Here is a 26,075-nt window from a genome sequence, read left to right on the forward strand (position 1 = left end):
TGAAAATGTAGAGAAAGGTTCTCTCTATCATATTAGTACTGTTTAATCATGAAAAAAATCAGTTGTTTAAAAACTCAAATGCCGAATTTATGAAAACGGTGCCAACGAGCCGGTCTCCCCTATTTGCATGGTTTTTTTTAACGTAATTACTCACGTAAGGTGTATTTTACCCCGTGATATTAGATATATATTTTTCATTGTTTTCTTTGATTTATAATTAAATACAAATTGATAATATTCTGTATATTATCTTCTTAAGTAAAAATAAGTGCAAAAGGTCTTCTTTAACTATGAAACAGATTGTACAATATTTGACTGATAAAAACGTTTTACTTTGTGAATTTATTAATAAGACTGGAATGTATTTTACACCCAACACGAGTAATAATCTTTAAAATATAATACGCAACTAAATAATTATATACGATTAAGTATATACATCTAATTACTTCGAATATATGAAAAAAGTCTCGAATTGTCTGAAATAATATTCGAAACCGAGAAGTTCTCAAAAGTCTAAAAATTTTTTAATATTTTGGAAACCTTTTGAATATTTTAAAAGATTTGAAATTATTTAAAGAAAGAAATAAAAAGCGAAATTTTTCGAAGATGTCAATGTATTTAACGAGTGGCATGATCACTACATTTAACGCTGCTAAGTCGATTCTATTGGCGAGAGAGTCTTAACGGTATCTGAGTGGACTGGTTTCTTTGTTTTTTTGCGCGTTCTAACAGGTTGCAGAGCGACAATGCGCATATAGCTCAATTCCCGCTCCCTTTGGTGCTCCTCGATACTGATCTTGTTCAAGAGATAGGGACCGCTGGTCATCATGCCGATTGCTCCAAGTGGCGCTAGAAATACTATGGCAATTACAGATATCTTCACCACGTCGAGAGCTAATTCTATTTTCGTGGGGTCGCCTTCCTTTCTGGCACGCTCAAACGCCATCGGCGCTAACGCCGCCTAATTTTTAAAATATCGACATTCATCAAACTGTTAATTTCATTGATTTTTGACAGACAGAGTTCATGGGAATATACTGAGAATTAAAAAAATAAAATATTTCTTTTACCTGTAAAGTTCCTTTCGGTACCCAAGCTATGGCGATGAAGAGTCGTTCTTTCCATGTGAAAGGCATTCGGATTGTCGTTAAAAAGGCGGTAGTACTGCGCACCTAAACTTGGAGAATTGTATAAAATTTTTATAGGATTATTAGAAATGTGTTTATTTGATGAGATATAGATAATATGGCGCAGAAAGGCATTGCGAGAAAATTAATCTCTAAGTTTTATTTTGAAGTACAGTGAAATAAAGCTATATATTCCATTTTTTACTCGCGTCACTTTTTACTCTTTAAAATTATTCATTTTTATTAATTTGGTTGAACGCATTAGTTGCGTATAAGTCGCTGTACACTGTTCTAATCTAAAAGTAAAGTGCAAGTATCTCGACTGATAAAACGCCCAATACATATTTTAAAGTGTATTGAGGATTTAACTCGTTTATATACCTTTGTATTAAACATACACTGTAAAAAAATTTTGTAAAATTACAGTACGGAAGGAAAAAGTAATTTTGTATTACAATTACACAAATTAAAAATGTGTGGAAATTTACACCTATTATAGTGGGTCTCAAAATTACCCACTATAATAGTTGTAATTTTACAAAATTTTTTTACAGTGTACATCTTTACTCAATTTGTATACAATGGCTTTAATGTGCAGCAATGCGCACTAATGCGTCCAATCGAATTCGCTACAACTCATTTCTCATGTCTTGACATAACTTACAGATATTCCCATGAGTACACAAGCGAGGTAAAGTCCGAATCTGGATATAGCCCAGTTTCTAAAATCAATATCGGCGCCAATCACGCCTCCTAAAATCGGTTGCACGAAGTGCCATAGAAAATGAAACGCCTTGTGAAAGGGTGTCGTCTGCAACATAAAGAGAATAATTGAAATTAATTTTCTTTACACAAAATGGAACTCTAATTTTTAACAAAGAACAGAGACGTCACGAATTAACAGTTGTTAAATATTAAAGGATAAAATCAATACTTTGAGTTAAATGACATTTTGTTGTGTCGAAATAATTTATTATGTTAAGACAAAACTGTAAATATTATTTTAATATTCCATTGGTTTAGTTAAATTAACGGCATAATGGCATTATAGGAATGATTAAAAATGACTCAAATTGAGCATAATTTGAATCATATATATTACAGCAGTGCAGTGATGAGAAAATTCCGAAAAATGAATTCTATAACAGATTTCATATATCTATGACGCATTTGTTACGTATTCGCTCACTTACATCATACGAAATCGTTAAAATTCGCCATCCGTGAACGGCTATGAACGATAGTATAATAGTGGCGAGATATCCTCCACCTGTGACCGCCAGTCTCGATGCTGCTGTGGTGCACATTAAAGATGCGAGAGCTAAGCCACCGATGCGATACCACGTCGCGTATTTCTGCGACACAAAAGAAAGGATTACGCTTTTAAGGTACGGCGAATAAATTAAATTGCGGAACGGCTAAGAATATTTATCATTACAATCGAATGGAAGAATATTAAGTTCTTCAGTCTTCCGTAAACTTTATATTCGCGCGCCGCGACGTGAGCGATATTTTAATAAAACATCAGCAAAAAGGCGTTAATAAGTCCGCTCTTGTTAGTTCAGATTACACGAAACGTGCCCTCGCGATACGTGACCCGAATTTCGCGCGCACTCGGACGTACGCGAGGAAATGAATAAAGTACCTACGTGATTGCGATGAGGGAAAAAGACCAGGGCAAAGCCCAAGATAATTCCCATTATAAGTCCCAGGAGGAAATCTCGAATCCCGCCGGGGATATAGGACCACCATTCTGTTCTGCCGTCATCTAGGAAGATGTATGGCTCGCTTTATGGAAAGCTCTTTGTATACGTTTATACTTTTTTTTTATATAGCTCGCTCGCAAAGCTCGCGATGCTCGTCGACGATGCAAACCGCTAATGTATTAGTCATGGGAATTATGAAATATTTACCGCATTAATACCGTAATTCACTCAGGGAAAAGTATCGGAATATGATCTCTTAAAGATATATACAGCTCACTATTGCAGCGACTTAATTCTCCTCTTTCTCGGAGAGAGTTATACAGTCTAAATATAAATTAATACAAAAATACAACTCTACGTTCACTTTTATCGAATTCTTATTGACAGTTTGTGTTTTTCGTTGAAAAATTTGAAATATTCCTTTTCCGCGCGAGAAATCTTCCGCCCTCAAAGGAGCAAGATAGGAAGCTATGTGAATGCCGATGCACCATTACGGATTTCTTACGATTTCTGTATACCGTTGCTAAAAACGAAAGAGAAGCAGATGGAGAACAAAGACACGATGTGGACATCGTCGATAGACGCCGCGGTACACAACAAGCTGGCGAGTCCTTTGTCTTCTCCGTAACCCTGTTCGGATAAGGTGAGGAGGCAGTTGACCGTTACTACAGGAGACATGCAGGCCACAATTGCCCTTGAAGAGAATTTATTTACTGCATAAAACATCCTTATATTTTTGCGATGACATAATCTTACAATCGTTAGTCTACATTACTGCGTCTTAAATTTTTTATATTATAGCAATGCTCTGTTTACGAAATTATTTTTCATCAAAGTATACCCAATAAAATATTTTAAATTGGTGATTATCAACAAGTATATACATATAACTAAATCTTGCGCGCGTTTAGAATTTGATTTTCTGCTGAATAAGAATTTCCATTATTCGCGGATTTTCGTGAATACCCTAATGGATTGATAAATTGTCTTACCCCGTCATGAAGGACCAATTCCACGGGAATTCGAGAAGATATTTACACGAGACGGTGACGGCCAACGTCTCGACGGTGCACGGGACGAGGGCCAGGATCATCACAAACACGGGATGCGCCCTCAGCGCGGTCGTCGTCAGCTGCAGGCCAGCACGTACCATGATGAAGGTCAGGCAGAAGGTCCTGATCTTGGACGTCGTGCCCGGCCCGAGCATATCGTGTATATTGTAGACGTCGGTATTACGTAGTATTATACCGGCGAGAAGCATGCCGAAGACGGGCGGAAGATGCAGCCGCGGAATGCAGGCGAGGGTCCAGCCGAGCGCGTAGGAAAGTACGACGAGGACGAGCAGGCCAAATATGCTGCCGCCGGGTAGTACCATGTCGCCCAGCAGGAAGTACAAAACGGCCCAGGTCAGCAGGGTCATGCCGCACACGGTCGCGAGCCAGAAGAGGTCCGCCCATGTCAGCTGTAGCTCGAAACACGTGGAGATTACGTTGGTCACGAGAATCTCTCGTAACACCGGATTGCAGAAAGTCGCACGGTGACAACAGGTGTTGTCATCGTGTTCCTCGTCCTCGTCTTCTACCTCCGCTATCTCGATCGATCTAGGACGCGCAATTCTACGTGTCAATTCAATGACTCTATAATTTAGTATCAATGCGTGTGATTGCTCAGCTAAATGGAAATGGTTTTGATTCGATCGCGTTGCTGTTGCCGATTACACTATAGGTATAATGATATTAGGATGTTGGAGTATCGGTCGCATATCGATTCGCTTACTTCTCTCGTATCTGTTTATTATTCGGTGCTCGCGCATCTGTGGAGGTGGATGCGGTTGGTTCATCTTCAGGAATAGGTTGCATACGATACAATAGCGTCCGCTTTATCTATTTGCACCAATACGGCTTGTGTTCATCAAACTGTTCTTGAGATTGAATCCCTTATTGGTTCTATTACATGCACTAATGTATGAATCTAACGGAGTGTTATAAATTCGCCTTTGAAAGCGCATGACACATGTACAATTCCGTTCTGCTCTAACCAATTTCGCACTACACAAAGTACGAACAGACTGAACAGAGACATATTCACTCTTCTTATATTTTAAGATTTAAGTGTTACGTTAAAATTGCTATCTTCACGTTTGAATTAAATTTAAAAGTAAAAGCAGTTCCAGGTAGATATTAAACATCGAAGGAAATAAAGTGGACTATATGTCTTGTCAGATGTATATTTTGTGTTAAAATATAGATTCTTTAGGGGAATTTATGTATACCTACTAAAATTCTATAAAAAATATATTTTACCGACTTTTCTTGCTGTATAACGTTGCGTTGAGTTGTCTGCTTGATCGTCGGCCAAAATCCTCGAGGATATCTCCGTTACTTCCTCTCGGACGCACACGGCGCGGCGCGGCGGCAGTTTCATCTCTAAATGCAAATAGAAGCTATTACCAACGATGTACTCGTTCTTTAATTTATTCCATAATCGAGACGGTTTTCTCCATGAAATATTCGCATTTCTACGCGCCCGGCGCAATATTCCTTTTTCGGTGACGGGGTCATCTAGGTACATACTCCGTGAAATAGAAAGAGAAGCGTCGTGGAGAAGAGCGGGATAGATGTGATAGACGGATAGGAGAGGGCGAGCGGGAGAAAACGAAAGATGCTTTTAAAGGGGGGGCAACCGACAGTTCGGCGAAGGGCTTCAAAGGATTCCGCGGATATTGAATAATTCCAGGTACGCATCGTCTTATGAAATATTCCCGGTTAAAGCGTATAATTTACGTTCGGCTGGCCGGGACTTTGTCCCGCTTTTTGTCGCAAAGTATTACGGCAGATCCGAATATAATCGCCGCGATTATTTCGCTCACGATTGATTCCTCTCTCGTCGTATCATGAGAGTTTAATCCGCCCCGTCGATACTAAATGAGCGATTTTATCACGTAAAGTGAGGCACGCGCGCCCATCCCTTTCTTCGACGATTCGTGATCGATTCGAGCCGTGTGGAGAAGTAATTTTAGCGCGCCGCGATTTTTCATCGTCGGCAGCAACGGCAAATCGAGAAAAATTGCGCATATTCCGCGGGAAAATAGCCTGCGGAAGAGCAACCTTCGTATCTAGAATTGAGTTACATTAATGTAGGTCGCGCTTATGATCGCACCGCGAATTTTTAGAGCCCCTGAAATTTGCCGCTTTAGTGGAGGATGACGGCTGAATAACCGAGGAGCGAACCATGCTCTACAGTTGCGGGCGAGAATTAGTAAACGAGGCCTGAAACTGCCAGTTTTTTCGGCGTCAGCTTGCGGCATACGACGTGACGTTTGGTTAAAGTTCCTCATCGCGGCCCGGTTTCACTCGTGAATTATGCTTACGCAGTTGGACAGCTCGAGTCGCGTCTGCGGATAAGCTCGCTATTAGCTACTTATTGCATAGCTTTTTACGAATCAATATTTTCTACGAAATAGCTTTTTTGTCCAATTCGAAATTGTACCCTTTTTAATCTTTAATTAGTGGCGTGAGTCCGTTCGTTGTATTTTATATGCGCAAATTCTTTGTTCTTCTTTCATTCCCCTACGCTTGGGGATCTCCAATATTATTCTTTTTAAATTTCATAGAGTGGTTTTGCTACTAATATATTAGAGTGATTGTAATAGTCATTCCAAAAGAGGGGATTGTCACTCTAATTTAAATAAATGCGGCACTCATAAGGTAGGAGTAAATTTTTCATTTAAATTTTTAGAGCGGTACTCTATACCGGAGTAATACGATCTCACTCTAAAGCTATAGCAAATCACGATTCACTAAAGATGGTCTGATAAATGACTCTAACATAATGTTAAATAAATTCTCCACTCAAAATTGCAGACACCCTACTATCGGGGCAAGTCGGCTGCAACGCAGCATGTTCGTATTTTACTTATTACAAAGAAACTATAATACGGTATACAGGAGCGTTCTTGGCTTGAAAATGTAGAGAAAGGTTCTCTCTATCATATTAGTACTATTTAATCATGAAAATTAGTTGTTTAAAAACTCAAATGCCGAAATTGTGAAAACGATGGTAACAAGCCCCGGTCTCCTCTATCTCTTTAGTAAACGGTAAACGGATGGCGGGCGAGTGCCCGGCAGGAAGACGTCGACCGACGGAGGCATGTCTTGCGGTCTCTGCGAGGCCGAGTGTGGCGCAGAGAGATGTGCGCTGGTCTAGTGAGCCGGAGAATTGAGTTCAAATCTGACGGTTTTGTCAGATTTCGATCGCCACCTCTCGGATGTCAGATGGGGATGACAACCCACCAAGAGTATATTGCTTGCCTAGCTCTCTATATTTAGAGAAGGCTCCCAGGTTGGGGCAATGAAAAACACGTGCGGTTTTTAATTGTGCTATACATATACTACAGTGCCAGACTAGGAGTCAAGCTCAATAGGGTCTTCTTTCCCTATTAATTTTTCCAAGTCCGTTCCCTTTGCAGTGGTTTCGCTAGATAAGAAACGTCTGATATTACAATTAAAATATTTGAAATGTAATTTGATTTAAGTTAGATACACATAGACAAATAAGATTTTGTCATCTTTAAAGTATAATGAAACTCTTTAGATTTTCGAGTAAATCACATTTTCTTCGCCAATCAAATAATAACAAGTAGAAATATTAATCGACTCTATTGGCCATTATAATCGTCAAGACAATACGACCATGGTTTGGTTCGATTATCGTCAAGACGCACTTTTAACCAAGGAGCTGGCTGAAGTAATATTTTTCGCAATAAATTTAATTATTTAAATGAGATGCTTATATATAAGTATCAAAGATTACATCAATTTAGAAGGACCAATTCCTTGGTTAAAAGTGCGTCTTGACGATAATCGAACCAAATCATGGTCGTATTGTCTTGAAGATTATAATGGCCAATAGAGTCGATTAATATTTCTACTTGTCTTTAGATTTTCACGGAGATTTTTATTTATTTGTAAATTTTCAGAGTCTTACATTCTTGTTGAGAACATATTACACTTAAAAGAATTTATATGTTACGATTCTCGTAACGCGAGTGATTAGCTGCGAAGATGTTTTGGCTATTTAACAAATTTAAATAAAAAAAAAATTAAATTAATCGTAAAGCTCAACTATTCGACTAACCCGGCGATCTCTGCGCGCGGCAGTAGCATCGCCCATCCCCCTCGCAACATCCCCAACCTCCCTTTGCGCTCCCTCCCCGCCCCGCCGTTTCTCTCCTACGCCGCGCATTCTCCCGACCCCTCTTGCCCCATTTACCCTCTCCAGCGCCCGTGGTTCACTTCCACTTGACGCTTCCACCCCCGTGAGAATATTCAGTTCGCGAGCGATGCTCGCCGTGATCGTGCCGAAATTCTGATTGGCCCGCTCGGTTTCGCTTGAGTGAGAGACAATCGTGGCCGGAAAAAAAAGGTAGGAATCGGAATCGACTCGCCGATTGTACGCGAGTTTCGTTTGCGGAATCACATATGCGATCTCAAGCGTGTGGAACCGATAAATCAGGTTAGATTCGTCTCTGGGTGCAGGTCCGGTCCTGGAATTTTCATGTGCAATCTGTGATCGATTTGGTGCTATAAATCGGAGCGTTCGATATTCTCAATTCGCACAAGGTGAGTGTAGGAAGTATTTTTCTTCTATATGGAAGAATACTTTATGAGAAGCAAAAAAATTGCATAGTCATAGATACTTATTATGTGTGTCACGTACGATTATTATATTAACCGTGGATATTAATTAACTCTTACTATTCTACAAAAATTATTTATTTCGCGATGATCTTTGATGCAATATAATCTGGGAATTAATTTGCGTCAGAGTTAAATCTCTATTTTTCTAAGTAACATATTGCTTTAGAATTAATTAATTAATGTGATATTATAACAGTTTAGCATTGAAAATATTGACAAAAAACAAAGGAATAAGAGTTTTTACCCATGAGCATTTTGTATAATGTATTTTGTAAATTTTATTTAAAAAATACTGCAAGAATCTTGCTTCCATGCCGAACGTTGCGCTCGTTAGCAATACAACCAAATGATTGGTTCGGTAAACAAAGGAATAACGACGGGGCATAAACACAATTACGTAGCGGCCGTCGCGGGAATAAGCAAATACATTGCATGCGATTAATTTGTCACAATTGTAAAAACGCACGCTATTATGCTTTCTCCCCGTTTTAGGATGCACCTCGCTTGTTATTACGTTAAACATGACGGGCGGATTTTCGCGGCGAGACGTCACGTTTCATACCGATTTACGTGAGCATCACGCCGAAACACTGTTAGAGGATATAAAGTATGCATGAGCTCGGAAAAGCGGTGTCAGCTGTCGCTGGTAAAGTTTCGGCGTGCAGTCTCCAAGACACACATTTTCGCTGCACGTTGAAGCTCAAGACGCTGGTTCGTCCGATAAGACGTCGCCTTGAGTGAACATAATGTCACACACACACACACACACACACACACACAAATCGGGACTCCTTAAATTTCATACAGTGGTTTTGCTACTATTATATTAGAATAATTGCGATAGTCACTTCAAAAGAGAGAGTTTACTATAATTTGAGTAAATGCGGGCACTCGTATAAGGAGTGAATTTTCCACTCAAATTTTTAGAGCGGCTACTCTACCGGAGTAATACGATTTCACTGTAAAGCTGTAGTATAAATCACGATTCACTTAAAGATCGACTGATAATGACTCTAACAGAGTGAAATATTGGAGTGCGATTTCACTCCAACTATAGAGTATAATTTTACTTCTTCTTATAGAGTGGCAAAGCGACTCGAAGTGCACAGGCTCAATTTTTACTTTTCGTTACACTTGCATTTTATTCGTTTTGAGTGATATTTCACTCTTTATTTTTAGAGAAGAAATATGGCGTCTTAAAGAAGTTATATTTGCCAATTTGAGACATGCGTGTTGTTTGGGCGGTTTATTTGACGGGGCGCTTAATAAGAGCGCGGAGTACGATTATCAGACGTTATTTCGACGTCGACTCTCGTGGCTGTTAAACGTTTTTACGATGCCCCGATCGGGGAAGCCCCCCGACGCCGACGTCGCGACCGGGGTGGACGCTTGAACTAGTTTCAGAAGATACGTGTAAAATACATTCGCGCGCCACAGTTAACGTATAATTCATTCGTGTCGTTAACGTTTACGATCGATTTGGGCGTTGCTACCGTCGTCGTCGATCGTGTGCAACTTTCGATGGTCGTCGCGACAGCGGATTATCGCGTGACAGCGTTAACGAACCGATGGGGATGACGGAAGTGACAAACGAGACTGTTGAGATCTCCGTAATTATGCTCGCTTACAGACACGGCGCGAAGTTTCGGCACGCGAGATGCACGCGAGAAATTACGGTCCGATATAGGGTCTTTGACCCTTAACGGAGCAGGGGGGAGGGGAAGATAGAGGGGGAGGGGGAGGAGGGCACTTAAATCAGCGGTATTGGATTTGTGTCTGGGACTGGGAAAATAGCACTCTTGGAAAATGAATATCTATTTTGGTTGTTGAAGCGACGCAGTCAGTCGTACTCGACGGGTAGTCCGCCGTCAAGTGGATTTAAGGTTATTGAACTTGTTCATTGATCCCTCTCGATGCACCGGCACATCCAACCATCGCGTCACGACCGCCGCGGAACTCACCCACCACCCACCGCCCGTCCGCCTCGCGGTGGGCCGAGTTTGTCGGCTCCGTCGACTCCTCTTTGCTCAACCTGCGACCTACGACGCCTATTATTCTCAATTCGCGTAAAAATGTGCTTTAATCCGTGGAATTATTGTCATCTGCTCGCCAACGTTAATTTTCGGGATTAACGCGCGTTATGCGGCGATCGGTATCATGCGGTAAAATGCGTTTTCCCTGCATTTCCCTGCATTTTATTCGCATCTTAAATTTACCAGAGGAATATCTACGTGTCTGTTTGAATTATATTGATGCATACTGAATTAACGACACTCTCATGGCAAAATGTTTAAATCTTATTTCTGCCAGTGTCATTAATTTAATTGTCCGATCTAATTCGGGAACTTCCCGGGGCAACGACCGTATGTGGAAAATAGCACGGTTTTCATGAAGATTCGCGAACGATTTATAACGTCCTAGAGCATCGTGAGCGTGATATTATTTATCGGTTCACAATACCGTTCTTTACTTTATGACGACATTAAAAGTTTATTGAGAAACGAAAGTCGCGCGATGTCCCGACGCGTTTGCCTCTCGCAGTTTGTACATTCGACGTCGGGGCTTATTTTTTAACTCTTTTATTCTTATCTTTTGATCGCTGTCTCTCTCTTTCTCTTTCTCTCTCTCTCTCTCTCTCGTAGATCTAAAGGTTTTACGATAGCTGTAAAGCGTCTCGGTGAAATTTGCGCCGAGTTACTCGTGGCAAGCTATACAGTTTTCGTACTCGGTTCGGAATAACATCAAGATATTTTGAATATATGTGCGGTTCACGCGCGAACGATGCATTTCGTCCATGCGCTTTCCCCGCAGCGCGTCCTGTCATGGGCACAACATTGCAATTCCATTCTTTGCAAACGGTGAATCGCGCGGAACATAAAAGTGCGTTTTTTAGTTTACATGCGCGCACAACGACGCACGTATTCCGGACGCACGTATCTAAAGCAAACGTCACGCGCGCTGTCTAAAAATTGTATGTTATTTAAGATAACAAATCGTCGAACTTAGGGATTCCCAACTTGTTTTGTCAAGAGGGCCATATTAAAATTTTTGTAATGACCAGAAAGTCAAAATTATTTTTAATTGTATAAATTTCGAACAAAACGCGTTATCTGGTTGTCAATCATAAAATTATTCTAAATTGAAAAAATTAAAATCGGGGAGAGGGGCATATGCTTTCCTTGCCCTCTCTCATGGGCATCCATGGTGTTCGGCTTGTCTCTCAGCCACGTACGCTTTTGCACATGTTGGTCTGTGACAAATCGACCATCTCTTAAGAAATCTTTAAGTGGATCAAACAAATGGTAATCCGAGGGAGCGAGATCTGGTCTATATAGCGTTTAACCAACGTGGACAGCAGTGTTTAAATGTATACATTGTCATGCAACAACAATAACCAACATGTGTAAGAAGCGGTGCATACATGATGACAGAGGGACAAACCAAGAGGAGTAGGTTGAATAATGTAATTGTATCTTCTCTACTGTTATGTTCTAATAAATTATAGAAATAGAGTGCGGATAATTGACTCTTCTTCGTATTATAATGTTGAAATTTCTCGGCGGGCCGGATAAAACTTCAAAGGGCCGAATCTGACGGGGTAGATTGAAGATCCTTAGTCTAACTTATATTCGGAGTCAACTGGCTGCGCATTATTCTTCTTTTTATTCAGAGAACATGTTCACCGTAATTTTCTTAAATAAGTGCCGCTGTAACAATGTTTCGTTTCGCGGACGATCGCAAGAGCACGGATATTTCATCCCCGATTGACGACGCGCAGATGGACGACAGCGTTTTGTCGGATTAAAGCCGTATGTACACATTGTTGCAAATCGCGCGTCAGCTTTTCCATCAGCGGCACTATACCGTTCGGGGGATTGAAGAGGGAGAAATCGTATCGCAGACGGAATGCTGTCGAATTATCCCGGGAAAAAAAATTGGGGTAGGACAAAAAAGGAAAAAAAAGGAACACTTTTGACACTCCCCCGCCCCCGCTCTCCCGATTGCTCTCACTCGAAACGTGAAAATTGAATCCTCAGGGCCAACGACAGCTATTCGATATGTACGAAGCGGAGCGCGGCTAATGGCCACGTTCGCCCCCGCTCGCGCGTCTTGCGAGGCCTGACACGGGGGGTACCGGGAGGGAGAGGGGAGAAGAGTGTTCTTACATCGGTAATCCCGTCCCGATATATCAACCTCGCGCACGCCTGTCATCCTCACGTCGTTGACGAAGATATGCTTGACGTGTACCACCTCTATCCGATTCAAAAGTCACGCGCTTAAATTTCGCACCAAAAAACGCTATTTTCTCGCATTGCCAGCGACTATCCGAATTTCTGGCTTCAGTTAATCGCGCGAAAGCCGATTACGTGGACGATGAGCGCGGGATAAAATTATATATTTTAAGTGATTATAAGAGAAAGATGAGGTACGGATCGTTTTGATGCATACCTATCCGATGCCTTTTAGGGAAATAATAAACGAACACATAAATTATAATACTTATTTATCGATTGAAGCGCATCAATGCACATGAATGCAGCGTGCGAGGGAATATTATGTTGTATATCTAAAAATGCCGCCATCGTATATTACCTTGAAAGTTTCCGAGAGATTGAGACATCAGTCAATACTCCGCGCGTTGGATCACCGCGCTTAAATAGGTCAACCTGAGAAGACAATGTTCGCCAAGCGGAAACTGATTCAATTTGTCTCGGACGAGGGATACTTACGAAACAGGTCGTTACGGGATGACTTTGGGTTTTAGCGAGTTAGGGGAGGAACGGCACGGCACGTTAATATGCAACGTATACGACAATATTTAATATTATCGATATCGCGAGGAAATTAAAGAAAATTAAAACACAATTAATTAAATCAAAATAACATCAAAAAGTTACAGACAAAAGGTAATTAAAAAGAATTTTTTAATAATAATACAATAATAATTTAATTTTAAAAGATAGCTTATGGTAAAATTAGCATGTAAATGTAAAAAAAATATATTTAAACGTTTCGCCGGCAGTCTGTGGAAGAAAATGATCTTGTTCGATAAACGAAACAGATCAGTCCCGCACTACTACTAATTGACCTGTCGCGCTTTAAACGTAAATTATTAACCACGCACGAGTCAATTTGTGGTGCGCTTGCGGCGAGACGTCTGTCAAATAATGACAGCGTTCAAACACAAAAGGACGTTAAACTATTTTATACTAAGTAGATACCATTAATTATTCATCATCGCGTCTCGCCAGTGGTCTCGTTATTCGTTTCTATATGCAGGTTTCCATTTTTCGATTTTTCACAACTTTTCACTTTAGACGACTCGGTGAATTTTACCGATTGTTGTTCACCGGAAAAACACGCGGTATTTTGTGCCGCTCTTGAAGTCAATAACAGACAACATTTTATCCGTGATTTTTGACAGAGAAAAAGACAGGCAAAAGAAACAACAACGTTTGACGTTTAATGCCGTGATAATGCCACGATGAATTAGAAACCGGCAGTTGCGCTTTTCTGTGAGAGGAAGTTTATTCCATAGAGAGATCGCGTATCGAAATTTGTGGAAGTACAGGATTAATAAATCGATAAAATGGGATTTATGGACTTGTTTCGGTTTCGGAGCTCTGTATTACCACCCGCGTTTTGCTCTTTTTGAAAATACACCGCGCACAGCTTTATAAAAACCAATAACGAAGTGATTCGACTAGAATTGAGTTCCGGGCAAACTTTCGCGTTCGCGTACACACGAGACGGCCAGTTCGATATCGCGAGCGCCGTTCAACTCAATACGGAGGAACAATTCGGTTCTATGATATTACGTTTGAGCAAACTTGCATGCTCCCTTCGATCGAATAGAGCTACGAAATCGTAAATATACTCGCACGCTCGTTAAATACGGAACATCCAGATAAAATTGCGAACTAAGCGGAGCATGTCGCACTTGGAAAGAATATATTGCAGTCGGCTCGTCTATAATAAAAAGGAAAAAATTTTTCTTTTGTTATGGTTTTATTTGTGTTTAATTATAATATATGTATACGATTAATTATACACATACAAATATACACATACACGCAAAGTTACTCTCTAAATCCTAATAGAGCGGTTTCGCCACTAATTAGAGTGATACTGATAGTCACTCCAAAAGAGAGGGTGGTTACTCTAATTTGAGTAAATGGGGGCACTCGTAAGGATCAGTTACTATATTTAGTTGTAAAATAGGGATATAGCTAACATTTTTTGCAGTGAGAGCTATAATTTAGCAATAGTAGCAAAATCTTTTGTTAAAGTTTGCTATCCCTGCTATAGTAGCTAATCTTTTTTTCCATATAGGAGTAAATTTTTCACTCAAATTTTTAGAGCGGCTACTCTACCGCGGAGTGATACGATCTCACTCTAAAGCTATAGTGAATCATGAGTCACTAAGATCGACTGATAAATAATAAGTGGAGTGAAATTTTCCACTTATAATTGTAGAGTGACGTAAGACATTCACTTCTATGGACATCGATCTATTGTACTTAAAAAAAGTGCCCTTTTACTCAAATGAAATGCGATTTTACTCCAACTTATAGAGCGCAATTTTACTCTTTCTTAGAGTGGCGAATCACTGGAAGTGCACTCAATTTCCACTTTTCGCTATAACACTTGTATTTCACTCGTTTTTAATGATATTTTACTCCTCGACTTTTAAAGAGTATTCTTTAAGGGGTTACATACCTTTGACAGGCCTAAAACTAGGTGGAAATTAAATTTATTGTAAGTAAAATTGTTTTATAAAAAGATAAAAATACATATCTTGTAGAGTAGTCTTTTGAGAATATCTCCCGAAAATTTCAATAAAAAATGTAAAAAATTGAGATTCGAACGGTGTTTGTAAAAACCAGAGATATACCTCCGTCCCCTCTCATATAAAACAAAAAACAATAATATAAAACATATAAAACAAAAATTTTTCTAGATGAATAAAACTATAATAGTGCTTGTCATAGCAGATTTAAAAAATATTGATTTTTTGAAAAATGGCACCGATTTGTAGCAAAAAATGTGATTTGTGATTTAAAAATTGGTTTTATGTTATTTATAAAAAAGAACTAACCCATAAATCGGAAAAATCTTATGACAAGCACTAGATTATTGTATTGAGAGTAAGCTGTAAAAAAATTTATATAAATCGCTAGTTTCCGAAATATTTCTGGTACCGATTTTCAAAACACAGTTTCGAGAAAATAGCTGTCAGAATCTCAATTTTTTATATTTTTTATTAAAATTTTCGGGAAATATTCTTAAAAGCCTACTCTGCACAAGACGGGTATTTTTATTTTTTAATAAAACATAATTTTACCCACAATAAAAATTCGTTAATTTTGACCTAGTTTTAGGTCTGTTAAAGGTATAAAGAGGTAACTTCTTAAGAAAAAAATACAGGGTTATATTTTTTTTTATTTGAAGGGATCCGAATATACGAAATCCTAGTAAAGGACGAGGATTAACTACGCGTGGATATCGATTAGTCATCAGTCTCTAACAATAACAACAGCAACACCTTCGCCATCGATAACACCGATGTCATGGGCGCCGTATCCCAAAGGATATACCGTCCGTCGAGTCACGATGCGAGGCGGTTGCCATTCCAACTTCCGTCATAATAAGCCGTGCTTCCGCCGCGCGTCGGCAGGATGCACGTTCAGATATTTATCTAATTCGATTACAGGCGACGCGCGACGCGACGTCTTCCGCGCACGAAGATACGCTCGCGTTGGGATCGCGGGCGGGATCCACCAGCTAGGTTCGTTCACCCGCTGCGTCGATCAAAGGCTTAATAGCACAGTGTATGATACATATTTCAGAAAGTACTCGACATGGTGTCGCTGCTAATTACCCGTTGGCAAGTGCATTAATTACTGATTCATGGAGGATCCTCACGCTCCAAGCAGGAAGCCAATGAGGAAGGAAACCGGCTGGGATACAGTCAAATAACACAGTGTATACACAAGGAAATGTCATAGTCACGGTTCGTCGATATGCAACCGTCTAAACGCAGATTCAGCTTCCGCATTCTTCCACGTTAATTATACGCGCTACGTGATAAGATAACTGCAGTTATATCCAGTCTAAAGTAAAATTCGAGTTTAAATTGAGTACCGGTCGCAATTAACTTGGATCGACTTGGACACGATATGATTGGTTTGTCAACAATGGACCAATGATTACTATCTTAATCACTCAAAATTAAATCATCTATCAATTTTTTCTGCTTCTATCTCTTCCTCATACGGGAATATGAGCAACGAATCAATACGAGATGAAATATTTATTGAGGAAATGCATTGTTATTAGCGATGGGATTAAGTATTTTACAAGTAGGTTCGAAACTGTTGGCGTAATTTCGAACTATATATGATTACTTTGAAAAATAAAAGCAGTACTTTTAAGTAGACTCAAACCTGGATGAAACGGATTCGAATTCTCTATGAGTACTTTGAATAAGACAAGACGAAGTATTACTTCCGAGTGGACTCGAACCTGAGTTTTTTATGAGTTCTTTATTAGAAACTTTACGTTCCTTTGAATCAAAACATTTGTAAAGTGTGACCTTTATAATTAGGAATGGGAGGAGGTGTCCAGAATTGCAAAGTAAAATGTCGAACGCGAGAGATATATTTAATATTAATAGTTCGGTGAAAAGATTTAGACTGTTCTTTTGTTTCATACGAATCATCAAAATAAACTTCTTCTTATACAGATACATTCATCATGCTAATAGATTGAAATTAAATGTAATAAAAATATAATTAAAAATGGAACTAAAAATGTGTAGAATAAAAGTTATTTAAAATTATTACATTTATTTTTAAACTAACAATTTCATTCTTGGAGTTCGAGTACCTACTAAGTACTTGTAAAAGATTTGATTTTTTAATAATAGAATCTACTTACAAGTACGTTTTGAATTCTGCTGGTACTTATTTTAAAATTTGAAACTAATCTAGTCGGGATCGATTACTTCGCAAGTACAATGTATGAAATATTATTTCTTATGAATATTACTCGAATCCTAGAAAATAAAAATTGATTATTGGATTTGATTCGGATTTTTATTAAGTACATATTAAACCTAATCCCATTGTTATTAAAAACGGGGAAGGTGTGCAGAATGATAATCGGAAAGTAGTCGTAAAATTAAATAGCTGTTACTTTGTAAAAATCGAATGAAATGAAATGAATAAACTTGCAGAAAAAAACCTATCAATTTTATTTTTTCAGCATTTTTTAAATGTTTATTTTTATAAGTTTATAAATGTGCATTTTTTACGAGCTAATAAAGATGGACTGGTTTCGTCTGCAGGGTGATATTTAATTCATTTTATTCTGCCCATTCATTACAAGATAACAGGCATTCAGTAGTTTCTCGATTATTGCCCTGTAAACCTACGATCAAAGGCTATCGGTGAGAAAATCGTGGTGTTGGTGCGTCGGTGAATCGCGCGATGGGAATTCTCCGAGCCTGTGTATACACTGTCAATCGCGCCGATCGTGAGCTGTCGTTCGGCAGAAACAGCAGAAGGGACGACCAGCGACATCGCGGGAAGAGACCGGTCGGTCGTTTGTGTCCGCGTTTAGGACATTCTCATAAAGGGACTCGTAAACTGGTAACCTACCGTCCGTCCGGTAGTCGATAGTCGCTGGCATCCAGAAGCGTTCACGTTGTCGTGACAATGAACGGAGACGGATGTCTTTCTGTTTCCAGAGAAAACCGTCCGACCGGTAGCGGTAGAAAAGAAGCCCGTGGGGCTTCCCGGTATGTTTGGAGTATCGCCAGACTCCCTTCGGCGCGGCGCGGCGCGGGCGCTCGCGCGCGCAAAAGACACTAACGCCGCTTGCTTCAGTCAGACCGAGTGCGATGAACGTCATTTAAAAGCATCGGATTCGCGTTACTGAGAATGCACGTACGACTGCCGGAGCACCGGCATGTTGGATGTCGATCACAATGAGATTTCCTCCGGGCATTCTTCTCCGGTAACCGCAATCCGTTGTCTCGGTGAAGATTAAGCTGTTGCACGAAACCAAAATCGCGTTCATCATGCAAATCTTGGAAAAACTGAGAGACTTAAGAGGAAGAAAAACTGAGATACATAATGATAAATTGAAGATTTTGACATTTTACGCCGCGGATGCCGATGGCAAACTGAAAAAGTGACGTAAGGGATTGACGGTCGCGAACTAATCTAACTCCGAGATAATCTAATGTTCAGTTTGACGTACGCTAAAAAGCGCGTGGAAAAGCAGATGGACGTGAGATATCCCGGTAAAAAATTTTTTGTACAATAAAAACATATAAATATATATAATCATATAATATTATATAAAATATTATATGATTATATAATATATGTCCATGTTTTTTTCTCTTGTATAATCTCTGTTCGTATGTATACAAGAGAAATAATAAGTAAAAGAATTCGAAAATAATTAAAAAAATAATTTTTGCATTGTTTTTTACAAAAAAATAAAGTCTGAGCAAATGTGAAAAATTTGCTCATATATAATCATATTTTATATACAATTATTACATTTATATATGATTATATATAGACAAATAAATGAACAATGCAAAAACAATAAAAAAACAATGTAAAAATTATCCTTTTAATTATTTTCTAATTCTTTTTCTTATTATTTTTCTTGTACATACAAACAGAGACTATATAATAGAGAAAAAAAACATGTATGGACATATATGGTCCATATTTTATATAATATTTTATATAATATTACATGATTATATATATTTATGAAAAATTTTTGCCGAGATGCGACGAAAGGTGCACGCAAAAGCTACTTGCATTGAATAGTTTCCTCGAGCTCGAGGGGATTCATTTTTCCGTTTGGCGCACTTTGCGTTACATGCCGCGTGCATAGAAAAAGTGCCCTCTCGAGCAGCAGTCGTAACGAGTGGTAACCCCATCCTTGGTGAGTGAAGCCTTAAGGCGGGACGGCGGGGGTAAACCGTGTAACAAGAGGCCATGCAAAGGGCTTGAAGAGTCGCGAAACCATGGAGGGAAGTTACGCGGACGCGGTGGATGACAACTGGCGTGGGGCCGGCGTATTGTAACATAAGGAGTCTCTCTCTTCGCTCGTATGCACTTTTGAAATTATACTGCGCGGTCACAGGTGGGACCAAATCACCTGCTTCCTGTTTTGTAACAACTTAATTTCTCGTCTTGTATTCGCATCTATTTCCTCTCACTGATGTATAATTCTGGATCATTATTTATGTGAAGTGCCAATGTTGATTCGAAGAGTCATGTAATATCTGCGTTTTAATTAATTTTACATTTTGTTATATAATTAAATATTTATTGATTTTTCAAATCTGATATGTGTATATGTACAATAATATACAAAAGTCGTATATATATAGACCAAATGCGAATACAAATACTTATAATTTTTGATAAGTTTTAATTTTTCGTGCTACCAAAGTAATTTATAATATATCTGAATTTAAGATTAAAAGTACTCCTCGAAGTGTTCTCTTCTAATGATTGATCGAAAGGGGGCATTTTTAAAACTTTCAGAACATTAATGACACACATAATTTTGCATATTGACTCAAGATTCTGCGTCAAATTGACAGGAAATAATAGAAAATGGTGACAATGATAAAGAAGTCTACTACAGACGGTGCGCTATACGAAAGCTAAAAGCGAGAACATTGTTATTCAAAGGAGAAGCTTTTGTTTCAACGCGCGAGAACGAATTTTCATTTCCACTGTCAGGCGAGATATCTCTGGGCTATTAGCTTACATTACAACGCTGGTTTTTCTTCCTGGAATTTGTGCGGAATGAAAGTGCGTTTGAGCATGCATGGAACGAGCGTAACCGAGAGACCACGAGGATGAGTAAAAACTTTATAGGTATAACAGCAAGAGTGTTTCGCGCAAGCAAAATTATTGTTATCTCGTGAGTTATGCGCTCGTCGCTCTAAATTTGGTAGCGCGCCAGGAAACTTATTGCCAGTTGTTCCGTATATATTGACTGACACCCGAGCGTAATAATTTACCTAGTACCTTCATAATGATCCGGATATTTTGTAAGACGACTCGATGAGAATCCCGCTCAGTCATTCTACGCTCGGCAGGCAAGCAACGGGGGTTGAAAGTGCCAAAGGCTCATTAAGAAGTTCCCCTCCTGGCAAACGGGAGGAAACTTGCGAACTGGATCCTTCGACGCGAGACACCAACGACCGGTATCGCGAATCTCTTCCCCGCTCTCTCAATCCTCATTTAGTTGCACAATGAGACGGGACAGGCAGGGTACCCGAGGGTAGACAGGCGTACAGGAACAAAGAAGGATGCTGGGCTCTCTTCTACGACCTTGGGGAAACGCGCCTTGCCGCGCCGCGCCGCGTCGCGCCGCGCAGAGAACGCGACGGGTACCCCGTGCATCACCGAGGGTGCCGAAAGCACCCTCCTTTCCGCTGACGGCGGGTAGGGGGAGAAGGGGAGGGGATGGGGAACGCAACCTTGCTCTTGACAGTGCTTGCTTCGTGCACAGCGTCGTGCGTACGATTACGAGTCTGATTGGTTATTTATGACGCGCAGTGGAAATTACAATCCGACCCCTGCGTTTACAGTGCCGGCGATAAATCTTTTTTGCCATAAGCAGGCACGATCCTCTTACGTACTAGCTTTCTCCTCCTCTGCCTTTTTGGAGAGAGCTCCTGCTCCGGCTTTTCGCTCGATATGGAAATAGAATTATATAGGGAAACCATAAAAGCCTCCGTTTTAATCGCGTGGCAATTTATTCCTGGACCTTTTTCCAAATTTATCCAAGGGAAAATTTATTAATAAGAGAAAACTCGCGCTAGTTATATGCTTCTTGTATAATAATGTTTTTTTTTTACATTTATAGTATCTATTTTTGCGAACATCGATAAGGGAACGGTATACGAAAGTGTCAATTTAGTCTCAAGGGCCAAGACCGTTTGATAAGGGATAGCGAGGAATAATAATTTCCAGAATAATAGGGGTGCGGAGATTATAAACGGTTGCCGAAATACACGGCTCAAAATGGAAGGTACCTATATAAATTCCTGAAGTCACACTTAATGCAGACTTATTGTAATTCTATGTCTTTTTCGCTGTGCACACCGTGAAAAGTGCTTTTGCATAAACCACACTCTAATTCAGAAATTGCGCATAAATTGTATCTAACAGATTTGCATTCATAAATTTCTATCTTCTATCTTGAGCCGTATATCTCCGCACCTACTATTCTGGAAAATAATTATTCCTTACTATCCGCCATCGAAAGGTCCAGTCCCGTCTTGGTTCGCCCTTGGGACTATATTGACACCTTCGTACCGTTACTCTTGTGAGAAATAAATATACCTTTTTACACTTTTTATGATCGAGTACACCCACGGCGCTCGTTTTAATATTTTAACTTAATCCGCGAAAATGGCTGTCGTTGTCCTAATTAATCTTAATCTAAGAAACGGGGAGGAAAAAAGAGACGGAAAGAGAGAGGGGTAAAATTTATTATCGCGTCAGTTAACCATGATCCCCTTGTCGAGACGCGATTCCAAAAATATTGCCGTTAGCGTCAACGCCGCGCCCTCCCGAGAACGAAGGCGGTCTGACTGTGTATATCCACTTCTACTGTGTCTAGGCGTCGCAGTGCCCTCGGAACAATGGTCCACCGACGAGTGGGAAGTGGGAACATTGTCTCGTTTCGTACGACGGTCGATGTACCTGTCTAGTACGCGAATAATGGGCAAGGTCTATCCTCTCGGAAACGAAACGGCACAGAGGGCCGGGGAAAGATTGAAATTTGCCGTGCTAAACGTCGAGTCGCAAAACGCAAACACTCGGTATCTTCATCACGCTCTCGTTTTCCGGCCGCGATTTTCCTTTGTGCCCGAAACTGAAGCTATTCCACATGCCAAACGTGGGCTCAAGCCCCGGATAAATCCCGGAATTGTCATGCTAATCAAGTTCCCGCTTATCTGCTTTACACGAATAACACTCCATCCATTAAAGTGAAATTGTCGCTCGCGAGAACGACACGCGTCCATCTCCGAATTCCGGACCGCTGCTGGACGTTATAAAACAGCATCCAACTACCTATATGATGGGCTGTGGGAGTCGTAGCGCGAGAGCGAGTTTTTCGCCGCCGGTCCCCGAGAAGACCGGTCGGGGAATTCTCTGGATTGCACGGAATATTTATAGACGGGGATCCCGCGAAGTGAGATAAGTTAGAAAGAAAATGCCAGACGTTATCTCGAGAATTTTGAGAAAATGTAAGAAATCAATCGCGAGACTCAAGTCGCGCTAAAAGCATATCGACTTGCAACGCGTATAAACGTATACGAGATATCGCAGCACGGAACTCTCCTCCTATTTCGAGAATAAAGTCACATTCGACTCGTATCTCGCTGCGATATTCTCTGAATATTTCCCCGCTTGATTTGTAGCTCGTGAAAACTCACGCGACTCCCCCGGTTCCCCGTTTGTTTACGATTTCTGCATTATAGATGGGCGAGACTGACTAAATAAAAGAAGCGCCGCCGTTTCGGATATTCGTATCATTTTTATCTACGACGTCGCGGGGTGCTTTAGCACTGGATTTGGGAATGCGGCTTTCCCGCAAAATATTTAAAGCATTCCGGCACAATGGCTCTCCTCGCCACTCCCGGCAACCTCATGCTAGGTGCTCATCTCAATTTTCTTTCCGCGACACAATCTCTCGTCGCGCGAACGCGCGACATTACGAGTCTCTTCTCGCGGCGAATTCTTGCCGCGCGCGTATATATATACAGTTGTACTCGGGTTATCCTCGCGAGGAATTCCTGGGTCCTGAGTGGCTTCCTTCCCGTTACCATGGTAACCCATGTAGGGCGCACGCAAGCTTGGAAAGCTTATCGTGATGTATGTGATAAAGTTGCGTTCTCTTTCTCTCTCTCTCTCTCTTTTTTCTCTCTTCTTTCTGTCTCGACGATTCTCAGGACCCCGAGCACGGAACTTTACGTTCAACTTTTGCGTTCCAACTTTCTTCGATTGCGTTTGTTGCTACATCGTATCTCCGATTGGAGCTATCGCTATTGACCATTTCTACTGATTTATGTTAATTAATCACATCGCTTCGTGATTAAGCGACTTTGCAAAGAATCCATCCTAATATTTATTGCCCAACTTCATTACTATAAATTGCCTCGATTTAACCGGAATATTGACCTTTGTTAATTAATATAAAATTTATTGAAGATATTTAATATTTATTGACTACTAATATATTTTCGTTTAATTCTATTTTTTTCCATGTAAATATCAGATACTATCAAATCTAAAGAGAATTTCTTTATAAATATCTATATATATATATATTTATATAAATAAATAAATAAATAAATAAAATAAAGTAAAAAAAATATATAAATAAATAATAAAATGGTTGATCTCTATTTTTATTCAATCTTTCTGAAAACTTTTGCAGTCCTGTCTTAGCAATATAGTTTGTAACAAACTCTCGAAACTTTGCTACGTTGCCAAGTTGTAAATATCATCGTGTTAACAATAAGTGTACGGTCGCAAATTGCGGAGTTTAGACAGGGAGACAATGCACGAAGGTTGCCTTTACCATGATAATAAATAATTCATACAATTAAATATTTATCTGGCTACTTGTGACCGGCTGTTTAGTAATCCAGATATAAATCCTTACGGGGTCTTACGCGAAACGCGCTAGCGCTATATGCACAGCATTAAACCGTGTTTTCGTAGGCTACGCTATATAGAAACGTGGGTTTCGTTTCGCGAAAAAGGGAGGTTTGGCCGGATTAAATAGAGGGTCGTGAAAGCAGGGCTCCCCTACACCTATAGATCGCGACGCGGGCGAACAAAGCGGTATTATACGCATATTTCATCGTGATAAAGACATCTCCCACGCGAAGGGTGCGTACAGCCCGAATTTTTCGAAGTTATTGGGATTATCAGAGCAGTAAAGCATGATTGATATTTAGTACATACTCAAATCGTTCTTTATAATGACTTAATTGAAATCTGTTACGTTAATGCTTCCTGATTTATTAGTTTTATTATCTTATCTTCGTCATACCATTAAAATATATAATTTAAATGTATTCTGATTTTCGTAAAATTTGAAAAATATTTTTTAGATTTAAAAGGAATGATCAGTCTATATAAGGTAGAGAAAGTCGAGGTAATTTGGATCATCCTAAAGCCTTTTTGAAGATAACTTAAAAACTATTAATAATAACTGAACTTTGTTTTCGCTAAGTTGTAATGCCAAATGTTTGTTACAACGTGTTCCTAACAAATATCGTTTATTTATAGTGATGAGTTGAACGTTAGGTATAACAAATTTTTCAAAGGTAGATTTTTGTAGGGTGATTTAGACTATGTTGAGCAAAGTGAAACACTTTATTAATCTTGCAAAAAAATTTTTATCGTATTTTAAGACATATTAATAATAAAACAACCTGTAATAATTATTATGTTACATATTTATTATATTAATTTATTACAAACTCTAATGTTTGTGCTCTTTGTAACAATGTCATACAAATATGTGTAACATGTTTAAAACTTTTAGTCACAATAATACGAGCAATAATATATACTTATAATGTATACTCATCAAAATATTATTATTCCTGAAAGAAATAAACAATTAATAAAATATAAAATGCAATACTTATAAAAAGTATTATACAAACTATTTATTTCAAAATTATCCGATATCGCTATTTTTACTTTTTTATCATACACAATAGAAATGTACACAATAAGACAGTCTTGTTAAATAGACTACACTAAGGCCGGTATTTATAGTCGGTTCTTTTGGTTTTTATATTTAAGACTGTCTTAAGTATAATACATGAATCAATCACAGAGCCGTATTAGCATCTTAAGATATTACTTAAGACAGTCTTGAAATAAGAACCGACTATGAATACCGGCCTAAAGTTCTATCTTATTATTGTTAGTTTCACATGCAACAAAAAGCGAATAAGAATCTGTGAAGTAGATTGACTGTAAAATAAAAATGTATATACTAATCTTACGCTGTAAGCGGATACACATGACACAAATCTTCAGTTTTAATTTGTAACTTTATGACACGTTGTGTCACGCTTTGTACGCAGGGGGCTGGCAACTAATAATTCCACTACTATCCGCTAGGTCGTAACTCTTAATAATCTAGATATTGTGGTGGTTTAACTTACCCACGTAGTTTAACTTACCCCAACTTCCTCTAATATAATCTAAGTTATTTTTTTTATACTAGTTCGCAATTTGACATTTTCGAAGTTTTTACGTAATCATCTGTTTTTTAACATTCCTTAGTTTGTCTTTGGTTGAACGGCGCATTTCAATACCCTCTAAAAAAACAGACGGCTGTTAATATATGTACATATACATTGCAATCTTTCCTAGAGCGACGCGCAAGAAACAAAACTGCGGAACTTAAGAGATCGGCATTCTCGAAGATTTTTCTTTGATCTTAAACGT

At 39.3% G+C, this 26,075-nt stretch overlaps 2 protein-coding genes across 3 annotated transcripts in view; one reads left to right on the forward strand and one right to left on the reverse strand.

Moving 5' to 3' along the window:
- Positions 1–18: 18 nt before the first annotated feature.
- On the reverse strand, positions 19–6,120 carry LOC139811635 (sodium/hydrogen exchanger 9B1). 2 transcript variants are annotated; one of them, XM_071775951.1, is made up of 8 exons: positions 4,613–6,120; positions 3,829–4,437; positions 3,355–3,530; positions 2,780–2,898; positions 2,324–2,485; positions 1,795–1,941; positions 1,074–1,175; positions 19–964 (listed from the first exon to the last, which is right to left on the reverse strand). In XM_071775951.1, exons 1-8 carry the CDS (start codon positions 4,693–4,695, stop codon positions 656–658), a joined length of 1,707 nt encoding a protein of 568 aa, XP_071632052.1. In that variant the 5' UTR covers positions 4,696–6,120; the 3' UTR covers positions 19–655. The 2 variants fall into 2 exon arrangements, with proteins under 2 accessions (XP_071632052.1, XP_071632053.1); XM_071775952.1 differs by having other exon boundaries at positions 699–852.
- Positions 6,121–8,274: 2,154 nt separating this feature from the next.
- Positions 8,275–26,075, forward strand: part of LOC139811628 (uncharacterized) — a 227,368-nt gene continuing 209,567 nt past the window's right edge. The window contains exon 1 of the mRNA XM_071775935.1: positions 8,275–8,457. The gene's annotated coding sequence lies outside the window, so the exon portion shown is untranslated. The remainder of the gene's footprint in view (positions 8,458–26,075) is intronic.

This window comes from Temnothorax longispinosus, chromosome 4 (genome assembly GCF_030848805.1).
Source record: "Temnothorax longispinosus isolate EJ_2023e chromosome 4, Tlon_JGU_v1, whole genome shotgun sequence".
In the NCBI taxonomy this organism is placed as follows: Eukaryota; Metazoa; Arthropoda; class Insecta; order Hymenoptera; family Formicidae; genus Temnothorax; species Temnothorax longispinosus.

What these genes read in the sequence shown, in the direction of transcription:
- LOC139811635 (XM_071775951.1), bottom strand. Translation starts at nt 4,695, where the DNA reads ATGCAACCTATTCCTGAAGATGAACCAACCGCATCCACCTCCACAGAT. An exon ending in AATTGGTCCTTCATGACGGG is followed by an intron (nt 3,531 to 3,828) that starts GTAAGACAATTT and finishes ATTCTCTTCAAG; the next exon opens with GGCAATTGTGGCCTGCATGT. An exon ending in TACCGAAAGGAACTTTACAG is followed by an intron (nt 965 to 1,073) that starts GTAAAAGAAATA and finishes TTTAAAAATTAG; the next exon opens with GCGGCGTTAGCGCCGATGGC.